The sequence below is a fragment of the Centrocercus urophasianus genome, unplaced genomic scaffold (genome assembly GCF_019232065.1).
Source record: "Centrocercus urophasianus isolate 14NV4802_14NV808 unplaced genomic scaffold, USGS_Curo_1.0 seq_30, whole genome shotgun sequence".
Lineage (NCBI taxonomy): Eukaryota > Metazoa > Chordata > Aves > Galliformes > Phasianidae > Centrocercus > Centrocercus urophasianus.
The window spans coordinates 1178956-1201589 of record NW_024884867.1 but is presented as its reverse complement, the minus strand read 5'-3'; the positions used below and the strand labels follow the sequence as shown (position 1 = coordinate 1201589).

Sequence of the window (22634 nt, the reverse complement as noted above, 5' to 3'; positions counted from 1 at the left end):
AAACACATTATCCATCTCAGAGGCGATTCTTTCCATGTTACAAGTCCCTTAACGACCTTTACCATCTCTCCCTCTCTCTCTCTCTCTTTTAATAAGGCTGAGCAAATGGGACTTCATTTTATCCGATTGCCACAGACTGGTGGTATTAATTATTCATGCTCATACTCTCTTTTGTTAAGGCAGTGCATTAGACTAATTTCCCTCCTTACTGCCCGAGTTGGGCAACTCTCAACCTGTGGCCACCGTCCTCGGATGGATGGACTGAGCAACTGGCAAACTGGTGGGCAGAGGAAGAAAGGAAAGCTTGCTGCACTCCAGGAGCTGCACATCGGTGGGTACAGGAAGCTCCCTTTAAATGCTGTCCAAGAACTGAAGAAAGAAGGCTACATTAATTCAGCAAGTCCCTGCAGCCAGGATAGCTAAGCTGTGAGCTTCGTTACATCTTGCAGCTAAGTGAGGTCAAGCATACTCTGTGCACTCTGGTTGAGATACTTCCAAGAAAAACCAAGGAACTGAAGGAAATGCTGCTGATGGAACTCTTCCATGCATGTCCAACACCCCAGCAGGTGTTTCGGGATCCTGTGTTGTTGGAGATGTCTTTTTTGGATGGAACATTAAAACAACAAATCCCCGAGCACTTGTTATCAAAGAGCCTGTGGTATTTTCAGCAAGAGCAGGGGTGTTCAGCCCACTGTCCTGGCTGCAGGCCAGCAGAGAGCTGCTTTGTGCAACTGTGTGCTTCCCCTGCAACCGTGCTTCTGCTTCTTGTCCTGAGCCACTGCAGCTCTGGGCTGGTAAAGGCACTGCCTCTTGGAATGGGGGGAAGAACTCTTTCTATATAGTATACTTAATTCTTATTTTGATGAGGTATTAGATAGGAAAAAGCACGTTGTAAAGCTGTGCTTCCAAAGCCTACATCTTTGCCCTTACTGAGTGACACAGGATGCCTTCAAGGACTGCTGTCTCAGTAACTGCCTGGATGGAGGTTTCTAACCACTGACTACAGAGAGCAGTGAGCAGAGGATCAAAACAAGAACCCCAAAACTGCCTACATTTGTTTTAGGATTTTGTTTTGCTTCCTTTCCTCCTGCCCATCCCTGTGCCAACCCAAGGGAACACTGCCTGAATACACACAAATATGACCAACAAGAGATGGGGATGTGACATTTCAAGTCCACAGTGGATAAGAAGGGATCTGGCTTTTGCTCAGGTTAAAACCGTTCCATCCAGAGAATAAGCACAGAAGTGACAGGGCTATTCCATATGCATTTGTGAAAAAAGCCATCAAATTAAGTACAGCACACGGCTGCAAGTTGGAATTCTATTTCTAAAGGGATGCAGAAAAAATATTTTCAAGGTTCACAAGCCTCAGAGGCGCAGTTTCCTACTGCAAATGTGTTGCATTGCCTACTGTAAATATGGCACGTAACACTGCAACAGCAACAACAAAATCTGCCTGCTAACAAATGCAAGGTCAGCATGTTGGTACTCGCACACAGAGATAAGTGTGCTGGCTCCATAAATTCAAAGATGAGCTAAGATTTAAAAGGAGCAGATGAGGGAGACAGACAGACAATCAGAGAGAAAGAAAAAGAGTAAATCATACACAAAACAGCCAGCAAGAAAAAAAAAAATTAAAAAAGCAGTTAATATACATGAATAATGGATGCTTGATTTAAAAGCAGTTTACTCCAATATGATGTAATTTTTGACAATCAGCCAGAGAGACTATTTTGCAAGTTCTTGCCAGATATAAGTCATTGTGTGAAGCTGGTAACAACATTTCTCCGAGCATGTGGAAAATTGACTTTCATGCCATCCTAAAGGTGACTTTCTGCTGGCAAGCAGGAACTCTTACTTCACGTGCACTTAGCTGCACCGAGCAGCCTTCAGCAATGCTTCAAGACCTGCACAGAGAATTACAAAAACAGTCTGCAGCAAACCCAGCCCAGCTGCCAGCCAAACACGCTGCCTGCTCCTCCAAACAGCCACAGCTGCCACCCAAGTTACACACAAAGCTGAAGACAAGCACAGGACAGCTCTTCCTTCTAAGTTTTCCTTTGACTGGAGTCACAAGTAAGGCTGCATGCTGGCGGCAAGAGGCAGAGCCAAGCATTGCCCAGGCAGTGCACAAACCCCAGGAAAGCAGCTCTGCCAATGCACCTGCAACCCCTGCTGCTGCTCCAGCACTGGACACATCCCGGGCACAGACTGCCAGCTCCAGTGCTTTGCCAGACCCGATGGGTTTGTGGTGCTGACAGATGTCTGCGAGGACCTGCGGTGAGAGCACCGGGCTCATTTAACTCATGGCTGAAGTCTGATGTAAGAGTTCAGGTATCCAGAGATGCAAGTCAAGTCACCACCCACCACGACACAAGCAGCAGCCTGGAAGCGCTCCTTCCCTAAGCCAAGGAGAGGGCAGGTGAGGGGAAGGCAAAGTAGTTCTTAAAAATGGAATGAATGGCTTTGGTTTCATAGATCAGCACCTGGAATAAACATGGCACATCCCAGCAGCTCTGTTTGCAAAAGCAGAGACAATCGCCACCAAAGAAGCCGTGCCAATTTTGAGGTATTCACACTGATGTGTGAATAGGAAAAAAACCCCAACCTGAATGTCATTAACATCAGCCAGGAGAAGAGAGCTTTATTTGTCAAGCTGCAAAATGATTCTTGGTCATTTGCAAGCAGAGAGAAACCAAGATGGATTATTGTTGCTTTTTGGTGAGACAGAGATTAAGCGATATATCCTGCAAAATTTAGGCAAAGAAAACTCCTGCTCTCTCAGCAGGCTGTGCTCCTCACAGAGCCTGACTGGTGGGCACATCCCTCCTGTCCCCTTCAGTCCACAGCAACTGAGGACAACAAGAGTTTGGAAAGATGAGCGCATTGAAAGTGCTTACAGGATTTGCGCTGGCTAAGAAAGCTGAAAAGCACTCACAGAAAACGGAAATCTCCAGAACTGGAGCCACTGTGACACCAGAAGAGCCCACACAAGATCACTGGTGCCCAAAGAAAAGGAATTCACCTACAAGAGGGTAAAGATGTAAAGGTTTACATGGAATATCAGTGACCTAAAAACATCATCCAAGGGAAACTAAACTACGAGATTCAACTGACAGGATTATTTTACAACTTCTGGTTTTTATTTTTTTTTATTCACATAAACCAGTTCAGACAAACTGACGTTAGCAGGCACCTGAAGAACTCTGCAGAAATGTTACATACAGGTGCACAAAGAGGCAGCGTTTCCATGGCTGATGAGAAGAGACAGGTGATATTGAGCAGCATCCATCAGCACAAGCCAATCATCAGCCCAGAGCAGATGAAAACATGACAGCAGAACAAACAGCTCCAGAGCGCTGCTCCCAGCACACCTCCCTGCAGCCTGTGACATGGGGGCCCCGAAGCCACGCTGCCCTCCTCCCACCCTCATCCATCCCGTCTGAAATAATGGTGAAGGTTGTGCAAAAATAAAATCCTGCCACGATGACAGAAGGCAATTAACAAGAATTGCTGAAAACATGAAATGATTTCAGCTAAGCTTTAAATGCGGGAGAATAACTCCACCAGGAGATTAAAGCACCTGTGCATCACACTGAACTAACTCACAAGTAGGACAAGTGGGCTTCTCATGGAGTCCAGACTTACGTGATGGAAGTTCCATGCAGGGAAGCTTATCAGTATACAAAGTATAAGAAAAGCTTCACTCCATCAGTGAGATACACACACCAGAAATCTAATCACAGAGTTAATCCTTACTGCCCAATTCAGATATCCTGGCATGAACAGCAGCAGAACTACCTCTAGATTAAAACTATGGATGCCTGTGGAGTTAGGAAATAGTTTCACACACAGTGTGCAAACAGGTGAGCAGCAGAGCTCTCCCAGCAGCTCAACATGGGGTAACGTGCAGTCTGTGCAGCACCAGCCTGCAGTACATTGCCTGCTCTGTACTGTTACCCACCCATAAGCCAAGGGGGGAACAGAGGCCTCTGTGTTTGAATTTGGTACTTAAGGAAAACAATACACTGCACTTTAATATAGCTGAAACATCCCTAAATAAAGAAGTTCCTGTTAGCTCAATGGTTTAAAAAAAAAAAAAAACAAAAAAAACAAAGGGTTTGAGGAGCACTCATAACTTTCAACATGCACCATCCTCAGGCTGACAGATGCTTACTGAGGTGGGAGGTGAACTTTCTCCCACAGACGAAGCATTGCTGTTCCTCCCTTCTCCTGCACGGATGTCTATCATCTAACAAGAGGTAAGCCTATGCTGTGGATTTCATGTTTTTCTCCTTTCCAACATAAAAGTGCCTACAAAATGTATGCCTCAGATCTCTGCTCTGCTGTCAGATTTGGTTAAAATTAGACAATGATTAAAAAAAAAAGAGGGACAGAAACGATTTCCCTGCCTGCACTGCCTTCAGAAAGCAGGTTACCACTCAGTAATGTTAGGCTCATACGCCGACACTCAACAAGAAAAAAAACCCTCAGGAAAAACAAAGAGAACCCAAACAGAGAGGCAACAGCTTTTCTAGCACAGCAACACAGCCAGCAGCAAATGGGGTTGGAATTCTCCACGAGCAGGTTTTGGAGATCAAAAGCTCTCCTCAAGACAGATTGTCAACTCATGACCGGCGTAATCAACCAATGCAAAGTCCCTTCACGTCTGCGAGAGGTGAGCAATTATCATCAGAGACATTAGTAATTAATTTCCGGTGTGATGTCAGCTGCTGCAGCAATGCCAAGCACGTGTCCTTGTCAAGCACGGCCCGGCCGTCTGGGCAGCAGCAGCCCCATCTCCTGATTAGGATGTGGGCTGATGTGCTGCTGAATGCAAGCTGCCACTGCAGGCCTAAAGGAGATGTGTCCGGCTGTAGCTATGGAGATTTCTCTGCTCCTTATGAGGCACAAAGATGACCGCCATTGTAATGTAAATGAGGCAGTTTTACCTTCTAACCTCCCACCTCTGTGGGGAAAATAGTTGGATTAGGACAGCAAAGGAATTAAGAAAGATGGCACAGCCTCGCAGCACCTCCCATCCCTACAGGTGTTTATGGTGGGCTCTGCATTTCCCCTGGGAACATGAACTTTGTGGAGAATCAGATGATGCAGGTGGAGAGATTTATCCCTAACAAAGTAGTCCTAAATAAAGCCTTTTTGTTTCAGTCACTTGCCAAAGAAAACAGTGCTCTTGTGCAGACCACAGCTCCTACCTTCTGGATGTTCACCTCTACCTGCCCAGGCACTCCTCTTCCACTCAGCTGATGGCCTGTTGTATGCTGCAGCACAACCACAAACGTAACAGACTTAAGCAATGGGCAAGTTAGGCAAGATGCAGGAAAGGGACGGAAACACTTAAGCAAGTGGAAGGAGGTCTGCCTGCAGCCTGCTCCCTGCCCTGGAGAGGTGAACCAAGGTCGAAGGGTTGCACCCAGGAGCATGTTTCTGAGCCAGAAAGATATACAGTTCTTTCTGTTACCTTCTGGGATGCAAGAGCCCAAGAACAGCCCATCCTGAAAGCAGAGAAGTTTGAGAACAGCTGCATTAAAACAATGCCTCAGCCACGAGTCTGTAGCAGTTACCAAATGGGCGCAGTTTCCATCCACCTTGCGCTGCCAAGATGTGCTGATGAAATATCTGACTGGGTCACAGAGGCTTCAAACCTACGACCAGCATGGAGCTTCCTCTGATGCAGCAGCACCACCACTCACTGGTTTAGAAGTAACTCAGCTCAAACACTCAAGTGTACACACTGAAAAAAGCCTCCTCCCAAAACTGCGCATCAGCACACGCAGGGCTCAGCACACTGCTCAGGATGTCCTCACTACAGAGGCTGGAGAGTGCATTTTTTGTTTCTTTGTTTGGAGAGGTTGTTTATTTTATTTTTTCTGGGTTTGGATTGTTTTCTTCTTGGTTTTGTTTTTTTTGAGACTAGTTCCCCCTAGAGGACCACTGGTGCAGCATACAGCTGGTACTGAGGAGCAGAGAGCGCAAAGCAGTTACACAGTGAACGCAGTTAGCTGAACAGTAACCCCTTCAGCTTACTGTAAGAAATCAGCAACACATTACTGTACTTAAAAGTGTTTTCCATCTACTGCCACCCAAAAAAAAAAAAAAGAAAAAAAAAAAGCTCAGTAGTAGAGAGGAAAATGATCCTTAGCAGAATTTTTCATGACACAAGCGCAAAAACACGACAGAAAGCATTAAATACCTGGTTGGGCTCATTCAGTATCCAGCCAAAGCCTTTGACCCCAAAGGCTGCTTCATGAGCAGAGACATCAAGACACGTGACAGGCTGACCATAGACAGAATGAAGGATTTTCCCAGGGTCTTCTCCTTTCAGCAGATAGACAACATCTTCTGCAGCTGCTACTGCCACCGGACTGTCCCAGACCTCTGGAACCAGATGAAGGAAGTTCACCTAAAAAGAGCAGACTTCATTTTTACTGCAGACAAAAACTGTTTTAAATCACTGCTGCGATATGTTAAACTAACAAGCTACTGATGCACAGGTTACCCGTGATCTTGAATCATCCCAGTTACAAATTACTTTCAGATGAAGTCTGAGCATCAACTTTATTTCAGAATATCTGCAAATTCAGCTCCTGTGATGGAATACAGCTTACAGACAGCATGGATCCAACTACAAGGGAGCGAGTGTTGTTTTAACACTGTTACTAGGAACATTCTTCAAACGTTTGGGGATTTTGTCTATTTTTAAGTACTGTAGGACTGACAGATTCGAAAGAGGGGATGAATCAGGAATGGTTTAAGTTGACTTCATACCCATCAGCTGCGCAGCTGATTTCCTGCAAAAGAAAAGTTGCAAGGCTCCATTTTTTTCTTACACAATTCCTTCCCCATTTCAAAAAGGGTTGACACACTGAGCCATCATAAAACTTCAGAGAACGGGATCGCTCTTGGTTTTTAATTAAAACAGCCACAAAAGTTCAGTGACAGAAGGTGCAACCTGAAGGAGCTGCACAACTAGTTACAGCTTCACAAGTGATACTATTAGCTCGTCTGCAATATCCTGCCTCAGAATTAATCAGATAGCATTCATCTGGAATGAGACCTCGAGTTTTAGCTCCAACTCTATGCGAGAAAACTGATTTACAAGATGAGCCAACTTAGCTTAATGTTGACAAAAAAAAATAATTGATAACAGCCAACCTCCTGCACCATATGGACTTCTGTTCATTTTCACTTGTAGCTTAAGCCAGCACTGCACCCTTGCTCCTCAATAATGAAAGGTTCATCCATTAACCTGCTACAGAATCACTGCCTCTATCTGATAGTGCCGTTATCCAGCTCACACAACACTCCTGTAAGATTTTTAAAAGATCCCTCTTAACCATACCAAAAATAATCAGTAGATCACGAGCTCCTGGAATGAAGCTGGGCAATCTGGAGACTCACCAACTTCTGGATTTCGAATGTTCCTGTAGTTTGCCAGAATCCCCTGTCATCAGGGCTTTCCACCTTGACCTCTAAGCCAGATGCTGTTGCTACTGTTGCACCCTTGGAACCCAGAGCTAAAGCCTGTATCCTCTGGTTATGCTGGTAGCGATGGATTGGCTCGCGCCCCACCATCAGGCTCCAAACACTCACAGTACCTGCACACAAACACAAAGCAAACACACGTGAGAATTTAAGGAAATCTTGTAAGATCAGCTGAAGATGCAAGCTTATAAATGTTCTAACAAAAGCAGTATGCGTGCATATGGGAAAGAGACTCTAGAGCATGGGACCAGAATTTCAGCACAGAGGTTCAGAAGGAACTTTCCAAAACGATGGGTACAGGCGCTCGAGGCTGCGCTGCTCTCTGCAATTCCCAAGCTTAGTTTTCAGGTAACTCTGGTATCTGCCTTGAGGAAGACTGCTTGACTTCTCTCCTACACTTGGAGAAGACTGGACCTAAACCTCTGATGATTGGACTTCATCATCTCTGAGGTTTTTTCCAACCTTCATGATCCTGTGGTGCTGTGATTCCTAAATTCTTCTTCTTCCACTGAAGTAACACGAGCACAGCGAGGAAGAAAAACGTGAAGCTCTGACACACAGCAGTCAGGCCACAGACATTAACACCATTCCTAACAGTCAGCAGCAAAACTCTGAACAGTGACACTCTGGAAAACAGAGTTCAAAGCTTTCAGAAAGCCAAAGAATGCAAACCTCAAAGAATACAGGAGTGCAAGTCAAGAGAAAATGCATTTGCAATTGCAGATTTTCCTTGCACAGATCACCAATGCTCTATTTAAAAGCATGGTACATTAAAGCAGCAATCTGAATAAGAGCAACCTGAAGCAATTAGGAGCGTATCACAGAGCAGAAGGGCCAGACAGAACTGGAGACTCCCAGGCCACCTTTGCACTGAATTAACAGAGAAGCAATCTTCAGACATGACAAGAGGAGCGGGGCAGGAGAAGCCTTCTTCCTACGTATGCCCATTAATGATGAAATGATTAATGACAGCTCTTCCTTCAAAAGGAGACATAAAAGCTCTGACAGACAGCTGCGGACGGGCACCAATGCCAGTTTGCAAACACTCCCGTGTCCCAGAGGAGGTGAAGCAAGAGTGTGGTAATGAAACTGCACAGAGCAAAATGGTATCTAAATGAGTTTAAATTGATTTATGTTTGCTTTTGTAAAGATTATTTGGTATCTGGAAAGTGCTACCAATGTGAAATAATGCAGATAATCCTTAAGATCCCCATCTAATGGCACTCCCACTGAATATTTATATTCCTCGCCATGGGAACGTGCACCATAATGGGGACCATTTTTGTTTTATTAGGGATGCATATTTAAATTAATCTGCTATTTGCCTAAACAATTAGCTGCCTCTGTTTGTTCACACAAAGCCAAAACTGCAATTAGGCTTCCATCAAAGAGATAAGTCCCGACTCAAACTGTCCCGATGGAGTCGTAAGGGCTGCGAGCAGAACTTCCCAAAATTACTTCTTAGCATAATGGTAATTATGTTAATTGCTTGAAAGGTAAATAACCACTGAGCTGGTTTTGAGCAACACACCACTGGCCCGCAGCATGCACAGAGCTGTAGGGAGAGCTGGCATTTAGGGGTCTGCTCCCCAAAGCAGGCAGCAAATCCACTGCCACTGCCTCTCAAATGAGAGGACAGAGCAAGCACACTGCGCAATAATGCAGTCTGTTCAAGGCAGGTATGCAGCTTTTCACCAAATGTGTGACAGTCATCTCTTCCAGAACACCTGAAAGTTTCACAATATGGTGTTTGCAGCAGCTGATGCACAATATGGTGTGAAAATATCCTCAGCGCCACCAAAAAGCAACTGACTTGTAAGGTCACAAGTCAACACAAGGAGTGAAAAGAATGCAAATGGAATGCAAAGAGAAATACCACTTTATTTCATTGGGATGAACCACTACTTCAACATGAACAACAACTGGAAAAGCAAACACTCCACTGTATTTATCAAGAGATAAAATTGCTACTACTTCTAGAAGCGCCACTTAACAGCATTCTCTACTCTGCTTTTCATTGCACAGAAAGCAAAATGTATTTATTAGCATGTAACTCTTTGCAACAGTTAATCTCGTTTGTGCAATAGCACAAAAATATCACCATTACAGTTGAAGATATCAGTATGGCAACACAGGAAAAATTAGGCTTAAGATTTACCAGTGCAGATGAGATCACTGCTTTACATAGTCTATCTTCCTGTCTCCAGCATTCTCTAGTACTTCATTTCCAAAGCAGAAATCTTTGCTAAGGTGAAGTTAAAGCTGCAAGCACATGGGTGTTTTCTTTTTTCTTCCTTTTTTTTTTGAGTACTGAAAGCCATTAGATCAGTTATACGTAATAATTTCACAGCAGGCTGAAATCTGCATGGCAACTGTGTTTATATTAAGTGAACTCCAACAATAACTCCTGGAATTTGGACTTTGCAGAGCTTTGTCTTGGCTCAGGAAATGAGTTAACTGCAAAAGGCTGCTGAAAATGGTACAATTGCAGACACTTGACATTACTGGTCTTCCTATTTGTCACTTCAGCCCAGGTTGTACAAAGGATGTAGGCTTGTAGCTCACCCAATATACTGCTGAAATGTGGCCTGGGGAAAGGTCCAGTTATCGCAGCTGACTATGCTGCAGGATATTTGGGTAACACATTTAACCATGGCTCTATTATACCTCACACAACGCACTGCTGACATACTGTAGTCCATTCCAGCAAACATCAGCAGCACTGCATGCACTCCTGCTGTGACAAAGGAGGGCTGGGGTCATTCCTCAGTAATGGGGCAGCCTCCAGTACGGCTCTTCATATCTGGGAGCACAACGGCACCCTGCAAAAGCAGCTGCGTGACTTGGGAGGCAGTCATCCCTGGCCTGGAGGTGAAATCACACCCCATGGAGCCAAATCCACGGACACCTGTACACATCTCTCAGGAATAAATGTAAATGTACACCTATAGATATATGCTTTGTTTAAAGAACAAACAAAGAAACCTCAATCAAAAGAAAAAAACAACCCCCAAACCCAAAAACTTTCCTTAATTTGAGGCAGCCTGCCTCCTGCTGTAGCTTTTGCCTAGCTCTCCATGGTGCTTGGAGGAAGACTCCCATCACATCACTCCACTCCTGCATCTGCAAGCAGGGCACGGAAGGGACAATGCCTGCAAGCAGTGCTAAGGGCACCAGAATGGACAAGACAGCAGATTCCCTGTCCCAGAAAGCACTGCCAAAATTCCCCTCCTAAAGGCTGCCAAGAAGCGAGCTGACTTCCAATCCTTGCAGAAGGCACCCTTCTCTGTCCCAAGGTGCTGCTGTGCGACTTGAGAAGTGCCACCAACTCTCCCCATAGGTCTTAAAGAGCTGCTGTGAACAGGAGCAGTGCTGCATCACCCTGCCATGCCTACACGAGTATGTAGCACTGCATTTAAAACCAAGAAAGCCACCACCCAACCACTTTTCTTGTTGCAGCACATTGTTTTCAAGTCGAACTACGAGACTCTGGAGGGTGGAGGGCTGATGGCTAAAGTAGACCGCTGCTTCCCAAAGCTGTGGCTCACAGCCAAAGGCAGGCAAGCATGGAGCAGATGGAGTCCTGGCAAGGCCCCGACTGTCCCTGCATTAGCAGCATCTGCTCATTACCCAGAACCCTCGCCTGCTTTATCTAATGCTCCAGGAAAAGCATTTTGATTTGATTCATTTCAGTTCGGTAACGTGCAACACAATTAGTGGTAAAATCAAACTGGAGGGCTGCCAGTGCTGACAATAGGAAACAAGGCAGAAGAAATATGAGGCCAGTGGGTTGGAATTCAAAAATCACAACTGTGGATCGAGTTGCCAAGTCCCACTGCCCCAGGTGTACATGCAGTACCCCCACTGAGCACTGGCACGAGCAGAAGGAACTTCATTTTCTCCCTGTACTTTTTTCCCCTCCTTTCCCCTCTCCTTGCAGCTTGTTCCACAGAGGCCGACACTGTCAGAAACATTCACCGAAAGCCACAATTCAATTTTTCTTTAGTGCCATCACAGAGATGCAATTCACTTCGGATGCAGGCATCCTGGTAAGACAGCCTTTCCTCGCTGCACCTCACATGCCTTGGGAAGTGCTCTCTCCTGCAGAAGCGCAGAGCAGTGCTGCGAGGCAGGCATGGTGCGAGCAGGATCTGCCTGTTAGCTCTTCCCTGTGATCAGGTGCCAAGGACATCGCTGCGTGAGCTCTGTTGAACTGGGAGAAACTGATGTTATCTGCACAAGTCTGCTAGCCAGGGATTCGACAGAGAAGTCTAGACTCTCTCTGCCTGACAGCACTACCTCCAACACTAGCAGATGGTTTCTCTCCGTTAGTCAAACTTACAAAGAGAAAAGGGAGCTGGAAGAGTACAACAAAGAACAATCAAACACATTATCTTCAAAGTCATCCCCCCCCCCCAGCCCCCTCCTCCCAAGTTTAAAATAATTCTCTCCATCAATCTGTAAATATGTGCTTTCAGATTCGAGTTGGTAAACATTTCTAAAAACAGTATTTATAATTCCCTGTTCACATAGAAACTAATCTATTCTGACCAGGATTCTCAAATCAGAGTAACTGCCATATCACAGAGCCCATTAAAATTTCCACCCAAAAGAATACAACGCTGAGCTTTATGCAAACTAGTGCAGTCACAGCACACACAGGGCCGACAACAAGGAATCTGACAGGAAAAAAACCTGGAAAGATTATTAGATTAGTCAGTGGGAGACTAGAAAGCAAACAAAAGAGCCTCTGGTATATTCACTGTTTGGCACACTGGACAAAAAAGTCAACAGTTAAAACCATCACTGTTATAATTTCCTATGACTTGAGTAAATAACAGTCATGCTTTGTAATACCAGACTCACTGTTGTCATAAAACGTTGCCTATCAATAATTTTTAGCCACGGAAAATGGAAACAGCACAATCCAGATTAGAAAAACCACTAAAAATGTTCATCATTTTTAACACTTACTTTCAGATACAAAGCATATAATTTACTTATAAAATAAAAGGATTAGCTATTTTGTTTTGGATTACCCATCTCTGGCTTTGCTTCCACACGCAAAGTGCCAGGATCAGAGATGATACACATACAGCACTCCTTAACTTAAAAAGAAACAGTCAAAAAAATCCTCTTTATTCACACTCGAGGAGAAGTTTAAGCACCAAATCACACAGTCTAAAGAAAGCTGCCAGGAGCTGAGTCCAGCCTGGGTTCTTCAACTTATAGGACCCCAAGTGTCAAGCACTGTTCAAACCCAGGTTTTTTAATTGCTATTCCCATGTCCAATAGATGCATAGTTGGTCCCTGGCTCTTGACAGCCATTATATTTAAGCACATTTAAAACAATGTGTATAAAGCAGGATTTCACTAGTTTCATTAAATATTAGGGCACAGTTTTCATTTCTCTATATCAAAGTATGAAAGTCAATAATGCAAACCAATACTTCAGCTACGTCCCTGTGTAGCACACGGATGCACAAGGGAGCACGCAGCCTCATCAGACATGCAAGTTTACCACTATTCCCATTACAAAGCCTCACAGTACCCTCAGGGAGTTTTGGACAGAGGAGAATGGCAGTGGAAGAATATTTAATATTTTTTATAGCAAAACAAGTTATTTGCTTAAGATAGTTTGGCTGGACTTCAGCCTGGCACTCAAGCTTTGTGTAGCAGTTCCAGTAGGAATTAAACATCAGTTTTAATGGGTGCTATGTTCCAATGCCTCCTAATGCATTTAGGGTTATTGGCCAACTTTCTCACATAAAAGCAAGAGTGTGCGTGTGTGTATATACAGGATTACGGGCACACAAAAAGCTGAGCACAGCTGCTTCATTTTTATAAAGCTTTTTTTTTTTTCCTCCCCTAAATAGGGAGGAGAGTTGTGGTTACTTACCATCCTCGTAAGCTGCTACAGCCAGAGAGCTGTTTATCCTCACAAAGGAGACATGTGGCTGAGGTCCAACATCACCAGGACCCTGCACTGGTTCCAGGATGGGGGCTGTGTAGTCCCAGGTGCGCGTGTCCCACAACCTCACTTCCCCCGATGTGTATCTGGAAAAGAAAGCTTTTATTCGTTCCAAAAACATCTGAAAAGAGGTAGCTGCAAGGGAACAGAGCGAGAATGAGAAGGTCTGAAAACTCGATGCCGTTCACAGTTCCTGGACGGATTCTCCCCACACCAAATCCCACCAACTTTGTTCATTTTATTCCCATTTACTGAATGCAGCAGCAAGTCCACTAACACAGGCAAGCTGGGGCTTTGGGGACACCACTGGGCTACCATGGGTTACCAACTATCGGGGCTAGCTTTACAGATAAAATGCAAGAGGAGCAGGGCTCCAGGAAAAATAAACTTATCAGCAATGAGTGTCAATTACATCACAGCAAAACTTCAATCTGTTTCCTTCTGGTCTTTAAAACGTTGTGGTGGTGCCAGAGAAAGGCTGTTTAATCAGAGTATTTATGTACACACGTACAAGCATTCACACACATCCATCCATCCAACCTGCCGCCCTGTAGAGAAATAAGCTTCCTAATGCCTCATCAACACATCCGAGTTGCCTACATCTCTGAAGACTAATTAATTTATTCACAGGATTAAGTGTTGTCTTTAGAATTAGAGCAGTGCTTCCTTCCTCGCAGAAGACTCTCTTACACTGTAGTTTTTCTGATGTTTTGGTAACACCAGACACACTACAGTTTGCAAAGGAGAAAAAAAAGTAGGAATCAGCTTCTCAAATGACACTGAATACATGTAACGGGAGGAAGGCTGTAACACAACAACACAAGAACTGTTCTGTGTCACCTCTGCTGCGCCACAATGTACTATTAATTGAAAAAAAAAAAATCAGTCCAGCATCTTTCAGGCAAGATTGAGAAGTAACTCTCCATACGTCTGACCAAAAATATGGTCAATTTGGAGCAGATCTACAGTTATTAAGTTTCAACAGAACTATGACAACAGTCAGTCTCAGCTGTGTTTCTCTGTCACACCTGAAACACAGATTTGTTGGAAATGAAGGCTGCTGCTCTGCCAGCTTTGTTCTATTCTGCTTTTGGGGGGAAAATCATTTCAACAGCGATTCTTAGCCCCAGAGGTGCACAGGGCAGGAACAACCCATATTTATGATGACAATAAGAAAGTATGTGTTAACAAAGGAGGCGAAGGGAGGCGCTTAACAAAGGTTCAGATGATGCTGGACAGGTGACCCAGTGCCATACACCGGTACTGCAGGTACTCCGGAGCACAGCATCACTTCCAGCACCTCTGGTAAAAGTGTACCACTTTATACAACAAACTGGAGTGTCTGAGGAGGTGGCAGAGAACTGCTAAGCAAAGAGCAAAGCTAATCTAAGCAAACATTAATTCTCTGTACTGAACTCAGAAGAGAGTCGAGTCCTTGTGACAAAACTTCTTTTCCAGTGCTGCACACCACTAAATAGAAGAAAATGAGAGAACTGGGAGAGACGGCACTTCTCCATCCTCCTCCTTCTGCAGATAAGGTCCCAGTCCTCCTATAAACCTTGCTTTTCTTCCCCATTTACAGCAGCACTACTTGAAAATAACAATTCAAGAAAGAAGCTTCCACAAAGCAAAGCAAAAACTTTAATTTTGGACTAAACAAGCAGTCCAGGTTTGTCTACATGAAATATCTTCAGTCTGCAACACTGAAAAGCTTTTGTTTCAGATAAATTTCAAGCTTTGGGGATAACACACAATAACGAAAGTATTCAGGACAGATAATCACATCTACCTGTTGCAGGCCCCGCTCCCTCCCTCATCAGTGACTGAGAGATGCACAATGAAGAGCTTTCACTTTGGCACCACAAAGCTGTGCTCTTCCACCCTCAGCAAGGACTTGTTAACAGAAGAGCTTTGTAGGCGTACCTCAGGAATGCCCTAATGAGTTTACTCAGATACTACAGAGTAACAGGTAAGGAGACTGCAGTAACAGCACCCATTTCTTATCTGTGATGACAGAGAATCACAGAACCATCTAGGTTGGAGAAGACTTTCAAGATCATCAAATCCAACCACCAACCTGGCCTACAGAGTCCATCAGAATGGAGAGCCCCATGTGCCAGGAGAACCAGCCTTTGCACGTTGCTGTCCAGGCATCCCAGAAGTGCAGTGCAAGCTGACACAAGTGCCACAGGTCCATCAGGAAGAGCAGGGAGGAGGGCAGTAAGGCAGCTTCCCTCCATACCCCTCCCACCCCATTTCACTGACGTCCTTCCCAGCACAGCATGACAGCATCTCAGTCCAGTGTGACAAACCTAATGGATTTGCAGAGATGTTCCAAGATCACGCTGGAAACCCAAGAAGAGGTCCAGGTTTGGGCATGGAGTCAAAATGGAGAAATGGGAGACATAAACTATCTCTCACTCTGCTGGCCAGCACTGCCACATGCCTGTTTCCAGCACCACTGGGCCTGTACCAGAACTGAACTGGAAGAGTTTCAAATACAGATGAATCCAATTCAGAACTAAAAAATTTAATGGTTCAACTCCCTGCTTTTAATGCTGTTGTAAAGAGCAACACACTTTCAATTTGTAACCACAACAAAAGGCTTTTAAACTATTAAAGCAATGCCTTGCTGTAAAAAAATAAAAAGGCTACTTTATTGCAGATAATTGGCAAATCTGCCATATCAATATAGATGGCTAGGGAAAAGAAAGCTGCTGCATTGCACAGAAACTACTCCTACATAATTTCTGTATTTCTATTCATTTCCTACCACAACAATCTTTTTTTTGCCATGAAAATTTTCCCTGATTACTAGCTACCAAATGAAAGATTCCCAGATTTAAGTCTTCTGTTTCAGGACATCAGAATACTCCAAGCTCACTGAGTTACTGATTTTTTTGCTGCAATAGCTATGAGAAGCTGCTGGAGACAAAAAACACAAATAAAACCCACTTATCTTAATATAAATAAAACCACGTATCCATTGTTATACTACCCAACAGCACTGAGCTACTGCTTTTCCCAAGACTCCCCATGCAAGTAACTCAACTTCTCCAACAGACCTGAATTTCACTTTGCTGTGGTTCTCACATTTCTAAGCATCTCAGAATATGTATGTGAGAAGTAGCAGCAGGAGGCTGAGCTATATTTTTCTAGCTATTTTCTCTTCTTCTCCCCAGCAATCCAGTACTGTTATCTTAGGCAGATAATTACACAACCATAAAAGTGAGCCTGCAAATTCAAGTTAAGCTTTGCAGATGAATAAAATAAACTTGCTGAAATGGAGCAATAGCTGGATTGCACGTGGTACAAAGGAATTGAAAAAATTAAATTCATATGGTATCTACATAGTATAATAAAAATGTCTGCTTGCTAATCAAAAGCATTTCAACCACTTTTACTGGCAGTAATGTCATAATGAGACGAACAGCTTCCTCATAGCCTCTCACACGAGTGAAAGCAGAAGAGTGAAGGCGAAGGAGACGGAGGCTAAAAGCTGCTGCTGCCCCACGATGGCTGGGAAGCAGGTGGTGAAGTGCTGAGCACATGTGGGAGGAGGCAAAGCTGGAGGCTGGGCACCACTCTAATGAAGTGGTGCTGAAGAGGCAGACGATTTCACAAGGAGAAAAACATCAGGAAACCGGTCAAAACACAGGGTCTCATCTGAAAAAGCTCAACTGTGTTGGATAGCAATAGCCAGAACAAATTTGGGGAAGAGGAGGAGGGGGTGCTGATCTCCCTCCAGAGCCCCAGATGTCTTTATCGTTGCCTAATGACAATTATACTCAACCAATTAAGACACTGCTATCACAGTTGCATTGTTAGTAAGCCTTTGGCCCTGAGTGTTGATGGCTGTCTAATTAGTGTTTGTGCAAAGTACAACTGCAACTAATATATAAACTGACAAATACACAAAAGAAAAACTGTTAACAGGAACGTTTTCACAACAGTAGATACGCTCCTCATTCAGTCCACGGCAGCAACAAAGACAGACCACTTTCCTTCACGGCCTACTTACTGCTGGCACTGCACAACTGCACTGAAGCGGATGGGTCAAGCGGGCTGCCAGGGGCTCTGCTGGCACAGGCAGCGGTGAGGGCCCATTTTGCAGGCTGCCCGCAGCACAGCGAGCCGGGCAAGTCCCGCTGCACCCAGCTGGTCCAAACACCAAAGACTTCTGATAAGGCACTTCACAAATCAGTATCTGTTTTTCATAATTTCTCTAAAGGATTTGAGGCAAGAAAATAAAAAAGGGGAGTGAAAAACCTTTGTTTCACAGTCAGGTTTGATTTCCAGAAGGCAAAGTCTGTTCAGTTTCCAGATACCTGCGGTGATCAACAAAGCAAAACAAAAAAAAAACCCAACAACTTTGTTTCAGGCAGTCGGTGACCATCTGTTAATACTCAAAAGATCTTATTATGAAGTCCTTACAGTGTCAGTGCATTTTATTGAAGTCAGTAGGAATTTTGCTCAAGTAACACTCTCTAGCTATGGCTCTGTTTGAACGGATGCCTGATGATAAGCAAGTAAAATAATGAGTATTTTGCCTCGTCTTGCTGCAACAAGCACCTCAGACCTTTCCCCCTTTTTCCACCAAAGCAACTAATCTTCACATGGTTAATTAAAGTACCTACTCAGATCCCCTCAGTAAGCTTAATAAGGTTCAACGGAGCATGTGAACCCAAGTCCAAATGCTTTTGTTAATGAGTTCCAATTGCTCCTTAAGCTCCATCTCACATAAGAACGTAATCTTTCACAGCCTTCAACTGCAAAGTCCTCTTCATCAAACATGTTGGAAGTTGCAAGATACCTCAGATGGAACACACAATCTCTGAAATTACTGAACAGATTCTACTACCATCAACACTGAGACCCACAGCTCTTCCCTGAAGAGAGGGAGGAGGATTGACTTAGTTAACTTAGTTACCAGAGCTAGAGACAGCTCACAAGAAAGGCAGGATGGAAGAGTAAGAAGCTCCTCAGCCTTCATGTGTTCTCATTTACAATTATTTACAGATATTGATTTCATCACTACATATAAAACCAGCAGAGAGCTTGGCTAAGGGACTTCTTGAGAGAAGAATTCAGGAAAAGCAGTCTGGTAGCAGTTAAGGAATGCTGTGATGGAGTAAAGAGAGCTACTTTGTACTGCAGAAAGGAATATAAATATAAGATGATGACAAAAATGAAATACAAGTGGAATAGAAAATAATTTTTTCTGCTATTACGTGGAGTGGCAGAAAGCTGCACCAGAAAATGCAAGAAAAAAACAAAGATGGAGGTAAACTAAAACGAGCGCTTGAAACCACCACAACAGTGGCAGAAGAACATGAAGTGGAAAGGTAATGTCTGTGATACCACACAAACATTATTTGCTAGCTGTATGAGATCAGCTATGGAAAAAAAAAACAACTAAAACTTGTACCAAAAATGATCTGAAAACGCTTTCAGACTTAACGTGTACGAAATACATTCTGAGCATCCCTATGATCAGCTCCCAAAATCTCCTATCAGGAACTTGACTTTCCAGTTCATCAGCCCACGTCCATCTGTGGACCACGCTTACAGAAACTAAGCTGGGAAAAAGCCTGTATCTCCCTTCTTATGGCCTTGTTTAGGAAATCATAGCTCAAGGAAGTGGGTTAGCTGCTCGAGATAGCATGCAATTTTTCTGTTATCTGTAACAAAATTAACATTTCACCATCCTAAGTACTTCTGTGCGCCTCACTTTCTTATTAATTTTAAGTGCATGCAAATATCATACCAAGGGAACAGAAACAAGCCAAAGGGTTATACAGCAGGCAAAACACTTTAATGAACACTTTAAAAAGAAGCTAGAGAAAGCCAAACTGTCTCCAGTAATTTCCTGTTTAAGGCCAAGGCTCTCCCATCATTAAGATCAAGGTTCCAGTGCCTTGCATCAGCCCACGTCCATTAACAAAGCCAGCTGCTCTGACCAAGGACACACTGCCTACAGCTGCTGCCACAAGAGGGGAAAAATGCTTTATTTCAGGAGAATTCAAGAGAAACTATGATGTAATTTGGGAAGGATCTGGCACATCAGCCATATTATTTGATAAAATACAACTGTGTAGTGCAACAAATAGAACAGTGTCTCCAGTTTTAGACAGAGGAGAGAAAACATAATTTGAAGATGATGTAAATTGATCTGCCTGTATATTAGAAGGGATGCAAACAGCAACACGCTGCAAACAGCAGGAAGAAAAGTACTGCCTGAACTTTCAGGCACTGATGGCAACTGAGGCTGGGTGGTCACGAAAACTGAAAATGAAACAATTAAGAAACTGACAAAAAAGGAGGGTGGAATCAGCAGAAAAAAAGGCTTTACAAACTTCAACAGAACTGGTGTGAGTGGGCATCACTATGTGCACAGCAGGGCTTACTGCAGCGATAAGACCTGCAGGTAAACCAATAGCTTAATGATGGGACAGGCTGGCAAAGGGAGTTGTCACAAAGATTCAGTATCAGGCTTCCACTATTAGTTTCACCTGAAAGGCCCTTTTTCCCCACAAGATGACTGAGAAGCCAACGTGGCTGTCACTTCACACAACCTTACCTAACTCCCGTGGTTTGTCATCTGACCCCTCTGAACTCGTGATGTCATCCTGCTTTCAACCCTTCTAAAGGTGACTCACATGAGAAAACAGAAGGCCTGACACTTATTACTTCTTAACAATAACAGGAATGAGTGAAGAGGACACAAAAGGGCTGGCGAAGGTTGAAGGAAAAAGACAAGAGTGTTTACATTCTTCCTTACCGCTCTGTTTGACATCCAGGCTCTCTGTCACCAGGAGCGGAGGAAGAAACCTATCAAAGCTGTGACATTATGCAAGTGAAATTTAAGCAATTAAATAAGGAAGGGGGTTTATCCAGGCTGTTTAACACGCTGGTTTGTTAACTTTTATTCATTTTCATTACTAATTAATATTTTGGTTTCCTCAGGTCTGCACACTGAATTAAGATGCAAGAGCTAATAAATTCCTAGAGAATAGCCCACAAGCCCTACAGCAAGAAAAAAACAAATTAGACAAGAGTTGACATCAAGTTTTTCAAAGTGCAAAGAAGTATTTTCAAGCCTTTCGGGCTAGTTTCACACATCATTATGAAGCTAAGAAGGGTGGCAAGCCCGTTTTTTAACTACTCATTTGCAGGTCACCTTTGAGCAAGAGGAAAGCGGTGTGGGAGATGATCTCAGAGAACAAAGAAAGTCACTACAGAGCAGGAACTACTTTCCTGCCTGTGTTTTGCTCATAGTGCCTTAAACCAAAAGGCCCACCTCCTTGGCACATGCTGCAATGTTCTACCTGCAGCTCCCATGAGATTCCTCCAGAATGAAGACTGCTGTACGGAAGTTCTCTTGGTGCATTTAGCTTTTCAGTACAACAGAACCAGAATGAATTGGCACCTCTGATACCAGTGATTCTTCTTTTGCTTCTTATTGTCTTTATTAAGCATCACTGCTCAAATAAAGGAGAAGTACCATCTGCGTCAGCTGGGCAACACCCTGAAAGGGGATGTGTTAACCCAGAGTGACTGAGGCACTCGGAGCAGATGAACCTCAGAAGTTGTTAACTGAAAATAAATAATATTTATTTATTTATTCAAAATAAATTAAAAAAAGGTATATTGGAAAGGAGGCAGTAATTACATGAGAGAACGTGGAAACCTCTGAGGTTAAAACACGAAGAGAAGAAGGCAGGGGCGACTCCCAGCCTGCCTGTGAGAGGTGCAGAGGCTCCATGCAGCATCTGCTAACTAGGTCTAAATAGCTAACAGTGCAGGCATGCTCTTAGATCTCCACTTATGAAAACCCTTAACAGTCTACCACACTCTGTTCAAAGAAAACTGGGGAAAGAGAAAGCATCCGATTCTGTGCCTTTGGAATAGCAGTCTGACTATGGATCAGTGCTGTTGCTTTCACCTGGAAAGCTTTCAGAGCCACAAACTGCAGCAGTAAAGGCCAAATCGCCCTCTCTGCAAGCATCAAAGTTAACACTGCACAATAAAACATCAGCTGTGATGTGGACTGATGTGGACTTGGCTCGGGTGTACACAGTGCAACTTTCTGCACAGCTCTGGGACATTCACAGGCGAGGACTTTCAGAGAGCCATGCAGCAGAACAGCCCACAGCTCACCTCTGACATGCTTCATCACGAGATCCACCATGTAACAACAGCTCAACAAGTGCTGGCCAGATTCATGCTCCAAGATCTGTATCTCAAGGAGGAACTAAACTCTGACTAGAAATAGCCATCACAGTGCGTCTGTCAGCGCTGCTGAGAAGAAGTACTGATTTCACTGTTTGAATATGTTCTTGCTTAATCAAATCTTGCTGATTTGATTAAGATTTTATTAATGGAAGGTGAACAAATGCAGGCATTCTGTACTGAGACCAAGCACACAATAGCATCAAGTACAGTGAACCAAAGCAGCGGTAGTAATTTATACAGGCCAAGTAAGCAGGCATATAATTGCTTTAAGTAAACTCTGACTTAAAGAAGAAACTACATTTGAATTGAATATGGATTGGAAGGAGGGGGGGGAAGACAACATGTTTAAAGAAGATCCTCTGAGACATGTAACTGTAGAAAGGCTGGCAAATACAACATTGATTGGGAGTGAGGTAACCACAAACACCGCTGTCTCAAATGAAAAGGGATTCGAGGTCTGACCCAGAAAACAAGCATCGTAACCGCCGGGATAAAAATTTAATGATAAACACAAGATGCTCTGCATGCAGGCCAGATTGAATTATCTGATGTCAGCCAGTAAATGCAAGGCTCTCTGAGAAAGAAGAGCTGCTTGCAGCCACCTTCAACTCACAGCTCAGGTTGCACTTAATCAATCCTTGATATTCTGCCATCTTCTGGCTTGAGCTTTGGCAGCAGCATGAAGAAAATACAGGAGAGTGCAAGAAAACAGGCACATTTCTCTAAGGGAGAGCCAACCCTGTCTAGCTCATCTTTGCCTCTTTGCAAGAGATTATTAAAGAGATCCACTCTGGGACCAGTTCAGGCAAGCTGTGTCTCTATGGGTTACACTCACAGCCAGTGCTATACATCACTCTGTCCACAACCTGTACAAATTCCCTTTTTGAAAGATTAGAACAACTCTACAGCAACTAAAATAAAG

The 22634-nt window shown here is 43.9% G+C and overlaps 1 protein-coding gene across 1 annotated transcript in view; it reads right to left on the bottom strand.

Moving 5' to 3' along the window:
- The window catches only part of FBXW8 (F-box and WD repeat domain containing 8), a 45418-nt gene that overhangs the window by 10023 nt on the left and 12761 nt on the right, over nucleotides 1-22634 (bottom strand). Inside the window, exons 5-7 of the mRNA XM_042828560.1 lie at nucleotides 13406-13563; nucleotides 7423-7619; nucleotides 6215-6424 (exon numbers count right to left, since the gene is read on the bottom strand). Of these exons, the coding sequence (XP_042684494.1) occupies nucleotides 6215-6424; nucleotides 7423-7619; nucleotides 13406-13563 (565 nt within the window). The remainder of the gene's footprint in view (nucleotides 1-6214; nucleotides 6425-7422; nucleotides 7620-13405; nucleotides 13564-22634) is intronic.